This window comes from Pongo pygmaeus, chromosome 22 (assembly GCF_028885625.2).
Source record: "Pongo pygmaeus isolate AG05252 chromosome 22, NHGRI_mPonPyg2-v2.0_pri, whole genome shotgun sequence".
NCBI lineage: Eukaryota > Metazoa > Chordata > Mammalia > Primates > Hominidae > Pongo > Pongo pygmaeus.
In genome coordinates this window covers 45317430-45336245 of record NC_072395.2, presented here as the reverse complement: position 1 = coordinate 45336245, position 18816 = coordinate 45317430, and the positions used below count along the sequence as shown (strand labels likewise).

The following is an 18816-nucleotide window of genomic DNA, read 5'->3' as shown; positions in this document are numbered from 1 at the left end:
CAGAGCAAGACTCTGTCTCAAAAATAAATAAATAAATAAATTAAATCCAACTCTCATCCACCATTCCTATGAATGAAAGGCAGTGACCAACTGAACACAAACCATTCAGCTTACAGATTTACCTGCTTGGCCAACTGAATTCTGCTGAAAAGAACAGCTGACAGGGATGTTACTTACTGCTGCTTCTTAAAACACATGCGGCTAATTTAGACTAGTAAGCCTGGGAAATGAGGTGCTTCTTTGCAATATTAAGAAATGGAGGCCGGGTGCAGTGGCTCATGCCTGTAATCCTGGTACTTTGGGAGTCTGAGGCGGGCGGATCACGAGGTCAGGAGATCGAGACCATCCTGGCTAACACAGTGAAACCCTGTCTCTACTAAAAATACAAAAAAAAAGCCAGGCGTGGTGGCGGGCACCTGTAGTCCCACTTACTTGGGAGGCTGAGGCAGGAGAATGGCATGAAACTGGGAGGCAGAGCTTGCAGTGAGCTGAGATCGCGCCACTGCACTCTAGCCTGGGGGACAGAGCAAGACTCCGTCTAAAAAAAAAAAAAAAAGAAATGGAGGCCGGGCGCAGTGGCTCACACCTGTAATCCCAGCACTTTGGGAGGCCAAGGTGGGTGGATCACCTGAGGTCAGAAGTTCGAGACCAGCCTGACCAACATGGTAAAACCCTGTGTCTTCTAAAACTACAAAAATTAGCTGGGCATGGTGGCATGCACCTGTAATCCTAGCTACTCGGGAGGCTGAGGCAGGAGAATTGCTTGAACCCAGAGGTGGAGGTTGCAGTGAGCCGAGATTGCGCCACTGCACTTCAGCCTGGGCGACAGAGGGAGACTCTGTCTCAAAAAAAAAAAAAGGAGTGGGAGTAGGGGAACACAGAGCCCGTAAAGAAGACATAGATCCACAATGCCTTGCACAATCCGTGTTCTGGAAAGGCATTCTTGAATATTATAAAGGTTAAGAATTAAAGAAAAAAAAAAGTGAAGCCCCTTTTTGCAGGAAGAAGTTAAAATACCAAGGGTCCCTCATCCAGCTAAGGAAGCATATAATACAGGGAGCCCCTGCAGGGTGTTAGGAAGGGTAGTGACAGATTTGCCTTTAAGAAAGATACGTGAGCCAGGCGCAGTGGCTCATGCCTGTAATCCTAGCAATTTGGGAGGCCAAGGCGGGCGGATCACCTGAGGTCAGGAGTTTAAGACCAGCCTGGCCAACATGGTGCAACCCCATCTCTACTAAAAATACAAAAATTAGCCAGGCACCTGTAATCCCAGCTACTCTTGAGGCTGAGGCAGGAGAATCACTTGAACCCTAGAGACGGAGGTTGCAGTGAGCCGAGATCGCACCATTGCACTCCAGCCTGGGCAACAGAGGGAGACTCCATCTCAAAAAAAAAAAAAAAAAAAAAACAAAAGAAAAAGCAAAAGAAAGAAAGAAAGATACCTAAGGCCACTGTGGGGAGAAAGGCAAGCCTGGGAGTAGGGAGATGGCTACAGTGGCCCAGCAATGGTCCCTTAACCTAAGGCAGTAGCAGGGAGAAAGGAGGAGGGGGTGGAGACATTTAAGAGAGAGAACTGAACACACGCAGGTGTTATCAGAGAGAGAAGATGGGGTTCAGGAGCTCACAAGTCAACTTACTGGACCAGGACAGTGGGTAGTGTCATTAATGGACAATGGAGACCCACCCTCACATGTGCCTCTCTGCCCCATTTGGCTGCTGAGCCTGTCAGGACAGGAATGCTCATGCCCAGATCGAGTTAAGGGCAATGTATGCCCACAGCAGCCTGCTTTTGCAGTCTTCCTGGGCTGCCCTCCAACAGACCCTCCACCATTCTTGACACAAGGGCCTTCCCAGAACATGGGGCTTCGCATTTGGGAGGCACATGTTCCAAATGGCTTTTTTTGTTTTCTCTTGAGACTCACCTGAGTTAAAGTGCACTTAGCTCACTTTTTGTTCATTTTCTTTTTTTCAGGTCCAAGGTATTACTTAGGCATGCATTTATTTTTTGTTTGTTTGTTTGTTTGTTTTTTGAGTCGGAGTCTCACTCTGTCGCCCAGGTTGGAGTGCAATGGCGCGATCTCTGGCTCAATACAACCTCCGCCTCCCAGATTCAAGCAATTCTCCTGCCTCAGCCTCCCGAGTAGCTGGGATTACAGGCACCCGCCACCACGCCCAGCTATTTTTGTGTTTTTAGTAGAGACAGGGTTTCACCATATTGGCCAGGCTGGTCTCAAACTCCTGACCTCGTGATCCGCCCGCCTCAGCCTCCCAAAGTGCTGGGATTACAGGCTTGAGCCACCGCGCCCGGCCCTCTCTTTTTTAAATTAATGTTGAATTTCACATGCGATCCACACATACATTGTAGCAATTTAACATATTAAGGAGCTCCCTTTAGATTTTGATCAATAAGCGCAGGTCCTTGGGCTGTTTCACAGCTGGGTCTGTTCTCTCTGATAATACAGCAGAGAGAGATCAAGCTTTTTCACCACCACTGATTGGAGTGTGATGGTTAATTTCACATGTCAATTTGACTAGGCTATTGCTCCCAGTTGTCTGGCCAAACAACAGCCCAGATGTTGCTGTGAAAGTGTTTTTAAGATATGACTGACGTTGAAAGCAGTAGACTTTGAGTCAAGCAGATGAACTCCATCCCGTGGGTGGGCCTCATCTCATCAGATGAAGGTCTTAGAAGCAAAGACCGAGGTTTCCCTAAAAAGGAATCCTCCTCAAGGCTGCAACACAGAAGTTTTGCCTGAGTTTCCAGCCTGCTGTCCTGCAGAATTCAGATGTAAAACTGCAGCCTCAACTCTTCCCTGGGTCTCCAGCCTGCCAGCCTGCCTTACAGGTTTCAGACCTGCCAGCCCCTACCATCCTGTGAACTAATTCTTTAAAATCTCTCTCTCCATAGATACAAGCACCTGCATATCCTATCGGTTTTGTTTCTCTGAATCATATAGGAGGGCTTGATGAGTGAAGCTCTTAGTCCTACGATGGCCATCACCTCTAAGAAGAATGACTTGCAGAGACCTTCTTGGCACTGAATACCCAGCTACAGTCTAGCCTCAGGGCATTGCATCCACTCTTCTCTCTACCTGGACACTTGTCCCCAGCTGGCTGCAGGCTCACTTTCTCACCTCCTCCAAGCCCAGCATGCCCATCACTCCCTAAAATTGCACCTCTTTGCAGCAACCCCTGGCCTTCTCCAGCTGCCCTTCCCCATGGATTTTTCTCCTTAGCACTTATCCCATCTGCACCTGACATATGACATATGCACCCATTCATTATCTGATTTCTTACCACCTCCCCATCCACTGCTGGAACGTCAGCTCCGTGAGGGTGTAGACTCCGTGTTGTGCCATTGATGACTCCCCCATGCTTAGAACAGGGCCCAGCATACAGCAGGTGCTCAATAACTACTCGGTGTGGAATGACGGAACAACTGAGGGATTCAGGAATGTGGAGGAGAAAGAGCCCGTGCATGGTGTGGCAGTTCCTCCCTGCCCTTGACTTTCCCTTTAATCCAGGCACTGCCCACTGGCATGGCTTCCTTTCTTGGGGAGCCAGGGCCCTAATCCACTCAGACGGCGACCTAAATATAACCCTACTGTGATGGTTAATAGTGAGCGTCAACTTGATTGGATTGAAGGATACAAAGTTTTTCCTGGGTGTGCCTGTGAGGGTGTTGCCAAAAGAGATTAATGTTTGAGTCAGTGGGCTGGGAAAGGCAGACCCACCCTTAATCTGGTGGGCACAATCTAATCAGCTGCCAGCAAATATAAAGCAGGTAGAAATATGTGAAAAGGAGAGACTGCCCTAGCCTCCAGGTCTACATCTTTCTCCTGTGCTGGATGCTTCCTGCCCCTGAACATCAGACTCCAAGTTCTTCAGTTTTGAGACTTGAACTGGCTCTCCTTGCTCCTCAGCTTGCAGACAGTCTATAGTGGGACCTGTGATCGTGTAAATTAATACTTAATAAACTCCCCTTTATGTATATATATATAAAGGGGAATTGGGTACTATTCTTTATATATATATAAAGGGGAGTTGGGTACTATTCTTAGTGTTTATGTCTTAAGATCTTGTTTTTTTTTTGAGACAGAGTCTTGCTCTGTCGCCCAGGCTGGAGTGCAATAATGGCACGATCTTGGCTCACTGCAACCTTCACCTCCCAGGTTCAAGCAATTCTCCTGCCTCAGCCTCCCGAGTAGCTAGGATTACAGGTGCCCACCACCATGCCTGGCTAATTTTTGTAGCTTTAGTAGAGATGGGGTTTCACATGTTGGCCAGGCTGGTCTTGAACTTCTGACCTCGTGATCCACCCACCTCGGCCTCCCAAAGTGCTAGGATTATAGGCGTGAGCCACTGCGCCTGGCCAGTTCTTATTCTTTTACTTATTTATTTTTGGCAGATTACTGTTTACAAGCATTTATATATATATATATGTATATATATACATACACGCACACACATATGGGAGTTTATTAAGTATTAACTTACATGATCACAAGATCGTGATTGTGTTAAGTATTGACTTCCACAATCATATAGGATATATATATATATGATATATATATATATATCATATATATATCTCTCCTATTAATTCTGTCCCTCTAGAGAACCCTGGCTAATACACATACAAAAGCACATACCAAAAGGGGGGAGCCGCTCTGCCTCGGAGGAGCAGATGTCCCTTTCCTGGGTCCTCCTGCCGTAGGTCGCAGAGTAGATGTTGAGGAACTTGGATTCATGGCAGTGCAGTTTCAGCTCCTGGTCTTCACACACGGTTTTGTTTTTTAATTCATCTGAAGCAAAAACAAAAATTGAAGGCACCATCAGCTTCCCCCAGAAGGAATTGGTGAGCTCTGTCCAAGTCCCACTGCTCATTTCCCAGGGGCTGCACCCTGAGAAGGGGGCAGTGGGGATGGCCTTGTGGGCTCATGCTGTCTCTGACCCCAGAAAACAAAGCCCTCTGCAGGAAGCAGGTGGGAAGTAACCTGTTGACAAGCGCAAAGACACTGGGAATTATACTAAGGGGCAAATGGAGGAGAGGTGCTGGCGTTAAGGAGGCAGACGCATGGAGTTACATCCCAGAAGGGCCTGGCTAGAAAGGCAGTTTCTCTCACTCACCACTTAAGGTCACACGTTCCTTCACTGAAGGGAGCCTTTTCTCAAATGTTGGCTCGGGATCCACATAGGTAAAGACAGACCAGAAATTACTTGAAAGAAGCATTAAGCTTCTTTCTCTCTCTGGAGAGAGCCCAGTTAAACCTTACCTGCAGCCCCTCAACTGGCATCCCCATGCATGTAGGTATTATTTGCTATTTTAGTTTAGTTTAGTTTTTTAGAGACAAGGTTTCACTCTGTTACCCAGGCTAGAGTGCAGTGGTGCAATCATAGCTCACTGCAGCCTCGAACTCTTGGGCTCAAACCTAGGCTCAAGCAATCCTCTTGCCTCAGATTCTCAAGTACCTGGGAATATATGAATGCACACCATGCCCGGCTTACATTTATTTGTTTAAAAGACAAGAAAGAGGCCGGGCACAGTGGCTCACACCCGTAATCCCAGCATTTTGGGAGGGAGGCTGAGGCAGGAGGATTGGTTGAGCCCAGAAGTTGGAGACCAGCCTGGGAAACATAACAAGGCCTCGTCTCTAATTAAAAAAAAAAAAAAGCAAGAAAGATGATATGATACCAAATCAAATCATTTCCTTTCCTAGGAAAGGGGCAAAAACAAGGCACAGTGTCAGTTAAGAATCCCTCTTTAGAGAAGCATGAAAAGTCTGCCCCAAATCTGGTAAATCCAGGAACAACTGACTGTCAAGCTGATGGTGCATTCTAGGTTAGGATGATTTGGACCAGGTAGTACTTTGTTCCCAAAGAATTCAGGGAAAAGTTTGTTTGATCTGCTTATCATAGTAAAATCTTTCTTTGCACTGTCATACAAAGTTGGCATTATGCGTGCACTGTTGAAGAAAACACAGTTTATTCTTTTTTTTTTTAAAGAATGTACTCCAAAACCATTTAATTAGTAAAAATGTTTAATAATGATTTGAATTTTTTTTTTTTTTTTTTTTTTTTTTTTGAGATGGAGTCTCGCTCTGTCGCCCAGGCTGGAGTGCAGTGGCGTGATCTCTGCTCACTGCAAGCTCCGCCTCCCGGGTTCACGCCATTCTCCTGCCTCAGCCTCCCGAGTAGCTGGGACTACAGGTGCCCGCCACCACGCCCGGCTAATTTTTTGTATTTTTAGTAGAGACAGGGTTTCATCGTGTTAGCCAGGATGGTCTCGATCTCCTGACCTCATGATCCGCCTGCCTCGGCCTCCCAAAGTGCTGGGATTACAGGCGTTAGCCATAGCGCCCGGCCAATGCTTTGATTTTTTAAAGCAGTAAGAGCTAACACTGCAGACACAAAAGACCGCATATGGTATGATTCCACTTATATGAAGGATTCAGAAGAGGCAAACCTTTAGGGGCAGAATGTAGATGAGTGGGTGCCTGAGGCTGAAGGTGAGGTCACAGAGTGACAGAAAATGGACACAAGGAAGCCTTCTGAGATGGTGGGAATGTCCCATGCTGGACTGTGGTCACGGTTGCACAACTCAGTAAATTCACTGAAAATCACTGGATTGTACACTTGAAAAATGTGAATTTTATGCTATGTAAATGATATCTCAATAAAGATATCTTTAAATAATGGTAGCTAACACGGCTGGGCGCGGTGGCTCACACCTGTAATCCCAGCACTTTGAGAGGCCGAGGCGGGCGGATCACCTGAGGTCAGGAGTTTGAGACCAGGCTGGCCAACATGGTGAAACCTCATCTCTACTAAAACTACAAAAATTAGCCAGGCATGGTGTTGGGTGCCTGTAATCCCAGCTACTATATTTTGCCCAGCAAAATATAAAGGGGACCACGGTCATTTATTTGCATATGTGGTTGTTATCCTTGCCAACATTTTGTAAAGAAAATTCTTTTTAAAATGCTAGCTCTACCCTATCACCACCGTTCCACAGTTTTCTACTTTGAAATGGCAACCACAGAGCGGACAGGTGCATTTTTCAGCTAAACAAGCGTTGGCGTTAACTGCAAGCAAGAGTTAAACGGCAGGAACTTCGGGCCGTCATGGGCTGGCACGGAGTGGGTGGGAAGACTGTCCAGAGGGAACCTCTTCCACCCTAGCCTCTCACTCCTCTCACGTGCTCATGTTCTCCTTCCACTTTTCTGTGAAAAGGAGAAAACAACAAAGGGCATCACATGAAGAAAGTATAAACACTGTTTTGTAATTTAAACATTTCTTTTTCAGTTGCGTGTATATGAGTATGTGTTCCACTGGGCCAAAATGTGAAAATCTTTTCCTACCATGGGCTGCAATCACAATTTGAAAACGCCCACCTTAATCCCTACAGAAAGGCATGAGCTGTACACATTAGGGCCATGGCAGCTGGCTGGATCTTCTTATCCTGGTGTCAGTGATGCTAAGTTCTAAACTTAAAAAATGAAAGACAATAATTTCCAAATATAAATGCCACCTTTTTTTTTTCGAGACGGGGTCTCACTCTGTCACCCAGACTGGAGTGCAGGGGGTGCAATCTTGGCTCACTGCAACCTCCACCTCCCAGGCTCAAGCGATTCTCCTGCCTCAGCCTCCCGAGGAGCTGGGATTACAGGCATGCGCCACCATGCCTGGCTAATTTTTGTATTTTTAGTAGAGACAGGGTTTCACCTTGTTGACTAGGCTGGTCTTGAACTCCTGACCTCAAATGATCCACCCACCTAGACCTCCCAAAGTGCTGGGATTACAGGCGTGAGTCACCATGCCTGGCCTAAACGCCATCTTTCTGTATCTTGTAAATTTCCATGACTTTGTACCAAAAGCAGAGAAGCAACAGTGAGACAAAATTTTGGACCACAGGAAGGAAAACTACAGAATCTCAAGAGGACCACCAGCTCTGCTGCTGGCACACTTTGTTGCTATCCTTTCATCCATGAGGATGGGAACATTCAAGATGAATGAAAGGCTGGGAGCAGAAGCCAGCCTACAGATGCTCACAAAATCCCCATCCTGCCCTGGTAGTTTAACACGCAGGAAGAACCTCCATGAGGAAGAAAAATGAAAATGGTGACTAAGCAAATGTCTCGAAGGCCCTTTACCCACTCACTGGAATCTTAATTCAACAGTATAAACTTAGAGCCAAGGCAAGTTTTGTTTTCTTTCTCTAGATAAAAGACTGCTAAGTCTGACCCCAATGTCGGAAGGTTCGATTCTTTTTGGTGAGTCATATCCGCACCGGCATTTATATGCAGTTTATGAGTAGATGCTAAATCTCACCAACAACAAAATTTTGCCTGACTTCAAAGGCCCAGAGTGAACGATGGCCTTTGATGCAGAAAAGAGGGCTTGGATAGAAACACCAAAAGAGCCAAAGTCCCCTTCCAACCATAAGAACTCAGAAAAATGTTAAGAATGCCTTCCGCAGAGCTGGCACAGAAAGAAGAGGATGGGAGAAGGCAGGAAAAAAACAAGCTTTATCTCCACAAATTGGAAACTTTTTAAATGGAAGTCTTTTTTTTTTCTTTTTTTATAAATCAAAATTTTTAAAAGTTACGAGAGGTTTTTTTGTTTTGTTTTGTTTAAGGCATGTCATGAAACGCATTTATTAGCCACATCTCTTTGATTTATTAAAGCCCATTCATTAAAGGTAGCCTTGATGCCAACAAAACCCTCCCAGAGTAACGCAACACCCACATGCAAGGTCTCCGGCGATTTCCTCCCCAGATTATGGGCAAATCATCTCCTGGAACGGAGGGGCCTGTGCGTGTCACATTACATCCTGAGGGTGACTGTTGTGTTATGTTGAGTCACTTGGTTCCTTGGGAATGTGTGAATTCACTGCCACATAAGAGTGAATTTCTGGATTATAAAAACTTAGGAAACTACTAACATCATTGCTACTTTTCTTAGAAGACTAGAATTTGTTTTAGAGCTGGGTGAGAGTTCTCAATTGGTCTCAGATTAGAGAAGGTGTGGGCAGCCTTCCAGAAGTGGGTTGCCAACTCTCCTGGGAGTTTAGATGGGGAGGACGGCAGGGGCCTGGGAAGGTAGAACCACGACTCTGCTTAAATGACAAGAGCAATGAAATCCCCGCCTCCTCATTTTATTAGGTTGGTGCAAAAGTAATTGTGATTTTTGCCATTAAAAGCAATGGGCAAAAACCGCGATTATTTTTGCACCAACCTACAAATGAGAGGGTTATGTGGGTCATTCTGCTTCTCTTCGATACAACAGTCACAAAAGCACATCACTGCCGAGACCAGCTCGGTCGGGGAGACCCTAACCCAGCGGCGCTAGAGGAATTAAAGACACACACGCAGAAGTACAGAGGTGTGGAGTGGGAAATCAGGGGTCTCACAGCCTCCAGAGCTGAGAGCCCCGAACAGAGATTTACCCACATAAATCATCACAGCAAGCCAGTGAGAAGCACTGTTTCCATAGATTATAGATTAACTAAAACTATTCCTTATGGGAAATAAAGGGATGGGCCGAAATAGAGGGATGGGCTCTGGCTAGTTAACCTGCAGGAGGAGCACGTCCTTAAGGCACAGATCACTCATGCTACTGTTTGTGGTTTAAGAACTCCTTTAAGTGGTTTTCCACCCTGGGTGGGCCAGGTGTTCCTTGCCCTTATTCCGGTAAACCCACAACCTTCCAGCGTGGGCGTCACGGCCATCACAAACATGTCACAGTGTTGCAGAGATTTTCTTTATGGCCAGTTTTGGGGCCAGTTTATGGCCAGATTTTGGGGGGCCTGTTCCCAACACATCACCAGCCACCTTTCAAAGGTGGGCAGAGGAAGGATCTGCCGCAATGGGAGTATTTTATTACTGACATTGCATACAATTGCCAGTGCATAGTGATGTTGAATCGTAGACAGTCACTTTTATTTATTTTTATTATTTCTTTCTTTAGTAAATAGATCTCACCCTGTCATCTAGGTTGGAGTGCAGTGGTGAGCTCATAGCTCACTGTAACCTCAAACTCCTGGGCTCAAGCAATCCTCCCGCTTCAGCCTCCCAAGTGGCTAGGACTGCCGGTGCCTGCCATGATGCCGTGCTAATTTTTTTTTTTTTTTTTTAGAGAGATAGGGGTCTCCCTATGTTACCCAGGCTAGTCTCTAATTACTGGCTTCAAATGATTCTCCTACCTTGGCCTCCCAAAATGCTGAAATGACAGGCATGACCATATCCTTTAGTCATTCATATCTTTAGCAGAGTGACTTGAATCAGCTTACTGAAATAATAGCTACCAAATGCTGAGCTCAACTCCATGGTCCTGTGCTAGTGTGTTACATACAACACTGTGTTTTCACAGTCTTATAACAGCCCTGTGCAGAAGAGACATAATCCCATGTTACAACTGAGTCCTAGAAAGTGTCCCTACACTGCCCAACACACAGCAGATACACAGCAGAAAGGAATATGAACGCAGAACTGCCTAAATCCAAGCCTTGCTGAAACCTGCGTTTCCTGAAGGGATGCAATTTGGGAGGTGAGATTTTGAGGAAGGAAACATAGTGCACATTAGGGAAAAGAAGGTTCCAGTGAGCCTTGCTGGTAAAAGAGCTTTCCGTAAAGACAAACAAATTAACCCGATCAGCGGCATTTGCCAATTTCCCTGGTGTAAATATTCCCACCATGGCAGATTCCACAGAACACAGGCAGAGCTGGTAAGACATGTGCGTAACTGGCTCTCATCATAAGAACTGGCTCTGCACACCACAGGGTGCAGCAGTGCAGCCTTTGGATAATCACAGTGTGCTGCCCAGACTGGAACTGGGAAGTGAGGAGAAGAGCCTCAGGAGGTGTGAGAGATGCAGAAAAAGAGGCAGGAAGGTGTGGAGACAATCTCATTTCCACCTCCTAAACGGCAGTGCTCAGGCTTCTGGTGTTCAGGTTACATAGGGGCTCTGCCTCTCATCTGCTGTCTATGGGGCAGCCAGAGGGGCCTTATGACTTCATCACAGCACCCTCCCTGCTTAAATGCTGCCCTATAGATAGAGCCCCAACTCCTTCCTTGGCTCTGAGGGCTCAGGATCCCTACTCCGGCTCCCCAGCTGGTGCTCTCTCCTGCTGTCTTGGTGCTGTGCTCCTACCCTGTGACTGGCTGCGCCAATGCACCTGCAACCCCCAGCCACAGGCTTCTGTATGGAGCACTCTTTCTGTGCCCTCCATCCCTGCACTTCTCAGCTCCATCATCACTTGCTCCAAAAAGACTCCACTGAACCTCTAGTCGAGGTAAATTCCTCCTATGAGGCTGGGCACGGTGGTTCACGCCTGTGATCCTAGCACTTTGGGAGGCCAAGGCGGGCAGATCACTTGAGGTCAGGAGTTCAAGACCAGCCTGGCCAACATGGTGAAACCCTGTCTCTACTAAAAATACAAAAATTAGCCAGGTGTGGTGGTGCCTGCCTATAATCCCAGTTACTCAGGAGGCTGAGGCAGGAGAATCGCTTGAACCCAGGAGGCAGAGGTTGCAGTGAGCCAAGATCGAGCCACTATACTCCAGCCTGGGCAATGGAGTGAGACCCTATCTCAAAAAAAAAAAAAAAAAAAATTCTTCTATGAGCTGCTTCCATAGTACCAAGTGCCTCTCCATGAAGCCCTGACCCTACCTGGAATCTTGCACATATTTGTGTGAAACTCACAGTGAATATCAGGCCCCACAGGACTGGATAATCTGGTTACCAAGGACGTGCTCACCTGTGTCTCCCCAGTGCTGAGCACAGGACCTGGCCCCTGCTGGGTGAACATTTGCTCGGTGAATACATATTAAGCACCTGCTGCTCTGGGGTGACAATGCTGAACCACACAGAGTTCCTGGTCTCATCATGCTCACAATCTGATGCAGTGTGTGTGCAAATCATACACAAGCCACAAACAAGGTAAATCCAAATGATGATGCTGCTGTGAAGAAAATAAAATAGGATGCTGTGATAGAGAGGGATGGCAGGATGAAAGGAAGAGGTTTTTTATTGTTGTTTTTTGGACAGAGAAAGTCTCTCTTGAAAGGTGCTGTTTGGGGTGGAAATTACACAAGGAGAAGGAACCAGCTGTGTGAAGATCTCAGGAATGCTTGCTGGGTGAAGGAAGGTTGAGAAATACCCTGGAGGTGGTGTGGACACCACCCACGATAGAACCGCCATTCAGGGAATCTCTGTGGGATGCGAGTTCTCTTCATATTCCACTCCTGTGCAAAGTAGGGGCTTTGCTGAAATGATATGAATAAACCAGACGAAACCTCACACGATAGTCATGGGGCTGTGGCTCTGCACTGACTTATCCGAGGTTCGGTCAATTTTACAAAGGCCATTTGACTTCTCTTAGAGGCTGGTTTTTCTCAATTTATTATGAAACATTTCAAACATATAGAAAATGTGAAAGAATATCACAACCAGCAGTCATATTCCCACCACCTCAGGTCTCCAATTGTTAACATCTTGAACAAGGGCTTTTTTTTTTTTTTTTTTTTTTGAGACGGAGTCTCGCTCTGTCACCCAGGCGGGAGTGCAATGACGTGATCTCGGCTCACAGCAACCTCTGCCTCCCGGGTTCAAGCGATTCTCCTGCCTCAGCCTCCCTACTAGCTGGGATTACAGGCATGCGCCACTATGCCCAGCTAATTTCATATTTTTAGTAGAGACGGCGTTTCTCCATGTTAGTTAGGCTGGTCTCAAACACCTGACCTGAGGTGATCTACCCGCCTCAGCCTCCCAAAGTACTGGGATTACAGGCATGAGCCACCGCGCCCAGCCAAGGGCCACTTTTTAAAGGGCAATATTTTATACCATGGAAGGTGGGAAGTGGAGAACAGAAAAAAAAAGAAGGCGAAGCTAATGGCAGTCAAGCGTATCTTCAAGGCCATGCATGACACAGTCATCTGTGAGATGCAGCGGTTGGAGGGAAGTGAGGAAGAACACTGAGATCTTGATGTGATTTCCTGAGTCTGTTGACTGAGGCAGGCGGTGATCCCAATGCCTGGGGGCGGAGGGAGGGTGGACAGGGGTCACGGAGGGAGTTCAGGCGGTTCTGAATGGCTGGGCCTGCTTGTAGGTATTTGCAATTGTCTGTACGTGTGTGTGAGCATGTATGATAGTGTGAGTGAGTGTGACAGCTTGTATGTGTTTGAGTGTGTATAATGGGGTATAAGGTTGTGTTAGTGTGTGCCTGTGTGTGATGATGTCTATTATGAGAGGTGTGTGTGAGGAGCGTCTGTTATGTGCTGTGAAAGTGTGAGTGCCTTTGCATGTGCTGTGTTAGAAGAGCACAGGGCAGTTTTGACGTATCTGGGCCCTGGCAGGGAAGGGGTTTGACAGAAGCCTGCATATCTGCTGAAGAGATCGGGGGGTTTCTCCCCAGATGTGTACCTGAAACCATAGTATGAGTGTGGCCTGACCTCTCTCCACATAAGTCTGGCACCTAGGCCACCAGGGTCTCGGGGAACACTGGGCTCTAGGGCGGGAGCTAACAGACAACAAAATGCAAAAAGTGAAAACAGTTGTGTTGGGTGGCAGGGAGGAGGTTTAAAAATGCTTAACTCGACCAGGTGTGATGGCTCATGCCTGTAATCCCAGCACTTTGAGAGGTCAAGACGGGTGGATCACCTGAGGTCAGGAGTTCAAGACCAGCCTGACCAACGTGGCAAAACCCTCTCTCTATTAAAAATACAAAATTAGCCAGGCGTGGTGGTGCATGCCTGTAATCCCAGTTACTCGGGAAGCTGAGGCAAGATAATTGCTTGAACCCGGGAGGCGAAGGTTGTGGTGAGCCGAGATTGCCCATTGCACTCCAGCCTGGGCAATAAGAGCGAAACTCTGTCTCAAAAAAAAAAAAAAAACGCTTAACTTCTCATTTTTGGGTTAAACACACTGCTATCGTTTCTTTGCAACAAGGTGTGCAAGAACCTCTAATGCCACAGTGACCTATGATTTATCTCAGGCAGGCTCTTGGCGCCTGGAAGTGTGACCCACCCACGGAAGATGGATTATTTTTGGCCATCACAAAGCTGATGCATGTTAGAAATGGCAAAAGTCAATGGAGAAAAGAACAAGAACCAGAATAAAAGAGATTGCTCCAGCCATATCCCCTCTCATTCTCCTGGGGAACAAGGAGCCCCTGCTGTGGGTGAGGGTGGGAGGAGCCGGTTCTTAAAGATCTGAAGCAGTGGGTGCAGGTGGCAAGTGGGCCACTGGGCCTCAAGGAAAAACAGGCAGCCCTCAATCTCAGCACAAGACACCTATGAAAATCAAAACCAGCTCCTCACTTTGAGGAACAGCAATTGCAGTCTCTCACCACCCGAGAGTTGTAGCATCAGTACAACTGAGTATTACATATTGGAAAGGATTTTTAAAATTCAGGCATTTGTAAGAAAATGAAGGCACGTGCAGACTCACACACACAAAATCTCTCTCTCTCTCTTTCTTTCTCTGTCTCTAAAAAACTGGGTAGGATGGAGCCCAATGTTTCTATTAATGAGTTTCAAAGTTGGACAAATGCCAACGGGCAGAGAATTTTGACCAGGAGTATGAAGGAAACAAGAACCACACCCCAAACACACTGTCCCCCTCCGAAGTTACTTACTAGGTTGGCATTTAAAGGAGACCAGGAGGTATTTACTGCTTCCTGGACAAAGGTCAGGTCCAAAAACACGGCTATTGACCAGGAGGTGGCAGGCCCGCTGGTTCTGGCATTCGTCCAGCACCTTCTAGAAGGAGAGGGTAGAAAAGGGAGAGGCTTGAAAACTGCTCACAGTGACTGCCAGACCCGAACCTGGGCTGCTATGAGCTCTGCAAAGGGAAGGACGCCTCCCCACCTGGCCAAGCTGTGTCTAAGGCCGAAGAGCATACACGTGGGTGATTGGGTTAGCTCCCTGTCTCCCTGCTCTTTCTCCTGAAAAGAAACCTGATCCAATAGTACCAGGCTCCTGGGAAAACTAACCTCTGATCCACCACTACTGGTGCGGCTGCTGATACTTTCAGCAAAGGCACTGACTGCCGAGGCTCCAGGGGGCCCAAAAGAGGTCAGAGTACTTTCAGATATTGGGGTGCAGGGGACTTCAAGGTCCCCTTTGAGAGGGGTCCCCTAGCTTTAAGCTTAGAGAGCTGTGACCATCAGGATTCACAGTCCTGGCCTTTCATCCTTAAACAGCCCCACACAGGACACAGGAGAGCTGTGCATCGGGGAGCCCTTGGGGACCCAAACCCTTTCCAGCTTACGAACCGTCCACAGGCCAAAAAATAAAAATTACAAAGCTGATTCCCACCCTCATCAAACTCAAGAGGATGGGACCCACTTCTCCCTTGGGGAGCAGTTTTCTTAGTGGAATACTCAGACTTTCTGTTGCGCATTGGGAGTAAAGGCTTTCCTTCAAATCTCAATCTCGCTCTCTCTCCTGATTTCTTCCAGGCAGCTCCTTCGTTTTTAAGGCATCTGCTCTGTGGAAGCTCACAGAACACCCTCCTCCAGGTCCTGTTAAGGCTCAGCTTTTTGCTGCTGTTCTCTAGGTCCTCGTTCCCAAATGGAACAAGTCCTGCCTGTGATAAACACAGAGGTCCTGAACTTGGGTCTGGTTAAAACAAAAACAAAAAGGACATCAAGTACAGTTAAAAAAAAAAAAGTTCCCAAGAATCTGCTTATTACTTTAGGTTTGAATTTAGTGCAGACACATGAGCCTCTCTGAGTCACCATGTTCTCATAGTAGCTCATGGAATATCTCTGTGAAGAATGCTGGCCCTGCCAGGTATCCCCCATTCTCTCAGGGGCCCAGCAGATGTGTCTCAATCAGGAAAAAATACCCGAGAAACCCCTCAGATCCCAGAAGGTGCATCTTTCAGATGACTGCATGTGGCATGGCCAAAGGTCATGGTGAAATGACTCGGCCCACAGATGTCACCGGAGGGCTCCGCTGTTACAACCACAGAGCAGACCCCAGGGCAGGGCTATTTCCAAACTATGTCATGAGCTGGAAAATACAGAGAGGGGGACTTCCTGTTGACAGTCAAGGGATGGATCAGCTGTGGTCTCCTGTGTGGACGTCTCCCCATGTTAAGCAACCTCCATCTGAGGCAGCACCTTGCCTGGGCTCCGAGTGCAGCTTAAAAGACACAAAAGAAGGCTGGGTGCAGTGGCTCACACCTGTAATCCCAGCATTTTGGGGGGCCGAAGCGGGCAGATCACCTGAGGTCAGGAGTTCAAGACCAGCCTGACTAACATAGTGAAACCCTGTCTCTACTAAAAGTACAAAAATTAGCCAGGCGTGGTGGTGGGCGCCTATGATCCCAGCTACTCGGGAGGCTGAGGCAGGAGAATTGCTTGAACCTGGGAGGCAGAGGTTGCGGTAAGTCAAGATTGCGCCATTGCACTCCAGCCTGGGCAACAAGAGTGAAACTCCATCTCAAACAAACAAACAAAAAAGACACAAAAGTAAAGGACTTCTTGACCTCTGGTTGAAAGAGTAGCACATGGGGATGTTTCTGGCAAACAAACCCTCCCAACAACGTCAGAACTGTGTTCACAAATGCTAACCTGTCGGCCTGGTTATAGAACATCCTCTTCCCTCAGGGGTATCTGGCAGAGGCAGGTACCCGTGGAATGGTGCAGGTGGTGCCCATGCTCTAGTGTATGCCAAGAGTTCCTACTTTTACAAAGTAGCCACTTTGAAAAGATGTTGGTACTGGCCAACATTCCTTTTATGCACCCAGGAGGGCAGCAGGTAGCCTGGGATCCAAGGATGGATGGCCAGGGCAGGTGGCTGAGAAATGGGGGTAGGTCAAGAGGGATGTAGCTCCTGGGGTGGCGCCCAATGGAGAGAATTAGGGGTAGGGTGGGTGCTATGGCTGGAATGTTTATCCCCTCCAAAACTCATACTGAAATGTAATTGCTGCTGTAACAGTAACAGTATTAACAGGTGGAGTCTTTAAGAGGTGATTAGACCATCAGGCCTCCACCCTCATGAATGGATTAATACTGTTTTTTTTGTTTTGTTTTGTTTTGTTTTTTTCAGGAGTAGGTTGTTAGAGTGGCACTAGGCTTGTTATAAAAGGCAAGTTGGCCCTCTCTCCTTCTCTTGCCCCTTCCATTCTTCTGCCACATGAGTACCAGCGTTCTCCAACCCTCTAGAGGATGTAGTGTTCAAGGAGCCATCCTGGAAGTAGAGACACCAAACCTGTGGCGCCTTGCTCTTGGACTTCCTGACCTTCAGAACAGTGAGAAATCAATGTCAGTTCCTTATGAATTACCCAGGCTCAGGTACGCTGTTATAGCAGCACAAAAAGAACTAAGACAGTGGAGCACACAGGGAAAGCAACTTCTTGTCTCCTGAAGAAACATTTTGTCTCTCCTCAAGGTATAGAAACCATGTCACGGGGAGTCATTCAAACACATTCGTTTTGGCTACTCAGTTGGTGTGTTTCACCAATCACCTAAATACCCAGATACTACCATGCTTGGAGTGGAAGCAAGGGATGGTGTGAGAAATAGAAAAATTCTTACATCATCACATTAGTTTTGCGTCTCCTGTTTGGGCCTTAGGGAGAGCTATGCAGCATTAAAGCTACTCTTATATCTCCTTAGTTCTAGCAAATTTATCTTCATCCGTATTTCCTATGGTCGACAAAATCAAACAGACTTCCAACTTTCCACCTGCTCCAAACTCCCTGCTTTAAATGTATTCATATGGAACTTGGGAGGCATAAAAAAAAAATCCAAGGCCAAGTGACTCAGTAATCCTGGTCAACTAGTTATATATGTTAGGGGCCAGGCATGGTGAAGTAGAAGTTGCTCAGATGATTGAAAGCCATGCACAGTCTAAAACCATCATTGAAATATTAGTTTGACCTTCTCCTATACCAAATCTTTCCCTAAATATGCCAACCACAAAAAGAATGACTTAAACCACACCTCTCCCAATTCCTGGTACTCTCTAGTAGAAGGAAAGAGTCAGTAAAGGCTGCCTAAAATAGCTCCAAGCAAGAATGACATGATTATCTACAACTGAAGAAGCAAACCATTAAAAAGCACAAGGCAGTTACTGATATTAAAGATATTTCGTTCCTTGAATACATTTTCTTTTTTTTTGAGATGGATTCTTGCTCTGTTGCTCAGGCTAGAGTGCAGTGGCACGATCTCAGCTTACTGCAACCTCCGCCTCCTGGGTTCAAGTGATTCTTTCTTCTGCCTCGGCCTCCCAAGTAGCTGGGACTACAGGTGCATGCCACCATGCCCGGCTAATTTTTGTATTATTAGTAGAGATGGGGTTTCACCATATTGGCCAGGCTGGTCTTGAACTCCTGACCTCATAATCCACCCACCTTGGCCTCCCAAAGTGCTGGGATTACAGGCATGAGCCACCATGCCCAGCCCTTTGAGTACATTTTCTAAAAAGTTGGTTATGACTTCAGATGTCTGCCTCAAAGAGATACTTGTGGTTTCCATTAAAGAACCTACCTTCCCTTTCTACAGGAGTATTTATGGAAGATGTGGGCCTGGAGGTTGGAATCCATTCTGGTTGTACTTTGCTATACTGAAGTAAGGAGTAAACCTACAAATAAATTCATATTGAAGTGTACAAAGGGGGCTCTACAATAGGTAGGAATTCTATTTAGTTTTGTTGGGTAACAAATCCTTTGAGAAGCAAATAATAGCTCACCTACAAAACTGGTGATCTGTATAAATTGGGATTTTTCATGGATCAGTTTTGCTTGGACTGAACTATATAATCACAAATATATTTATACCCAGAGAGAGAGAAAGAGTGTGTGTG

General features: G+C 46.8%; 1 protein-coding gene and 1 pseudogene across 8 annotated transcripts in view; both read right to left on the bottom strand.

The window, feature by feature from the left end:
* EVA1C (eva-1 homolog C) overlaps positions 1 to 18816 on the bottom strand; it is a 103558-nt gene that overhangs the window by 42930 nt on the left and 41812 nt on the right. For 6 of the 8 annotated variants that reach the window (XM_054468504.2, XM_054468500.2, XM_054468501.2 and 3 more), the window contains exons 3-4: positions 14637 to 14760; positions 4653 to 4805 (exon numbers count right to left, since the gene is read on the bottom strand). In XM_054468504.2, the coding sequence (XP_054324479.2) occupies positions 4653 to 4805; positions 14637 to 14760 (277 nt within the window). The remainder of the gene's footprint in view (positions 1 to 4652; positions 4806 to 14636; positions 14761 to 18816) is intronic. The other 2 variants (XM_063659815.1, XM_054468506.2) reach the window with 2 other exon arrangements.
* LOC134738971 (protein GVQW1-like) lies at positions 14780 to 17240 on the bottom strand (annotated as a pseudogene).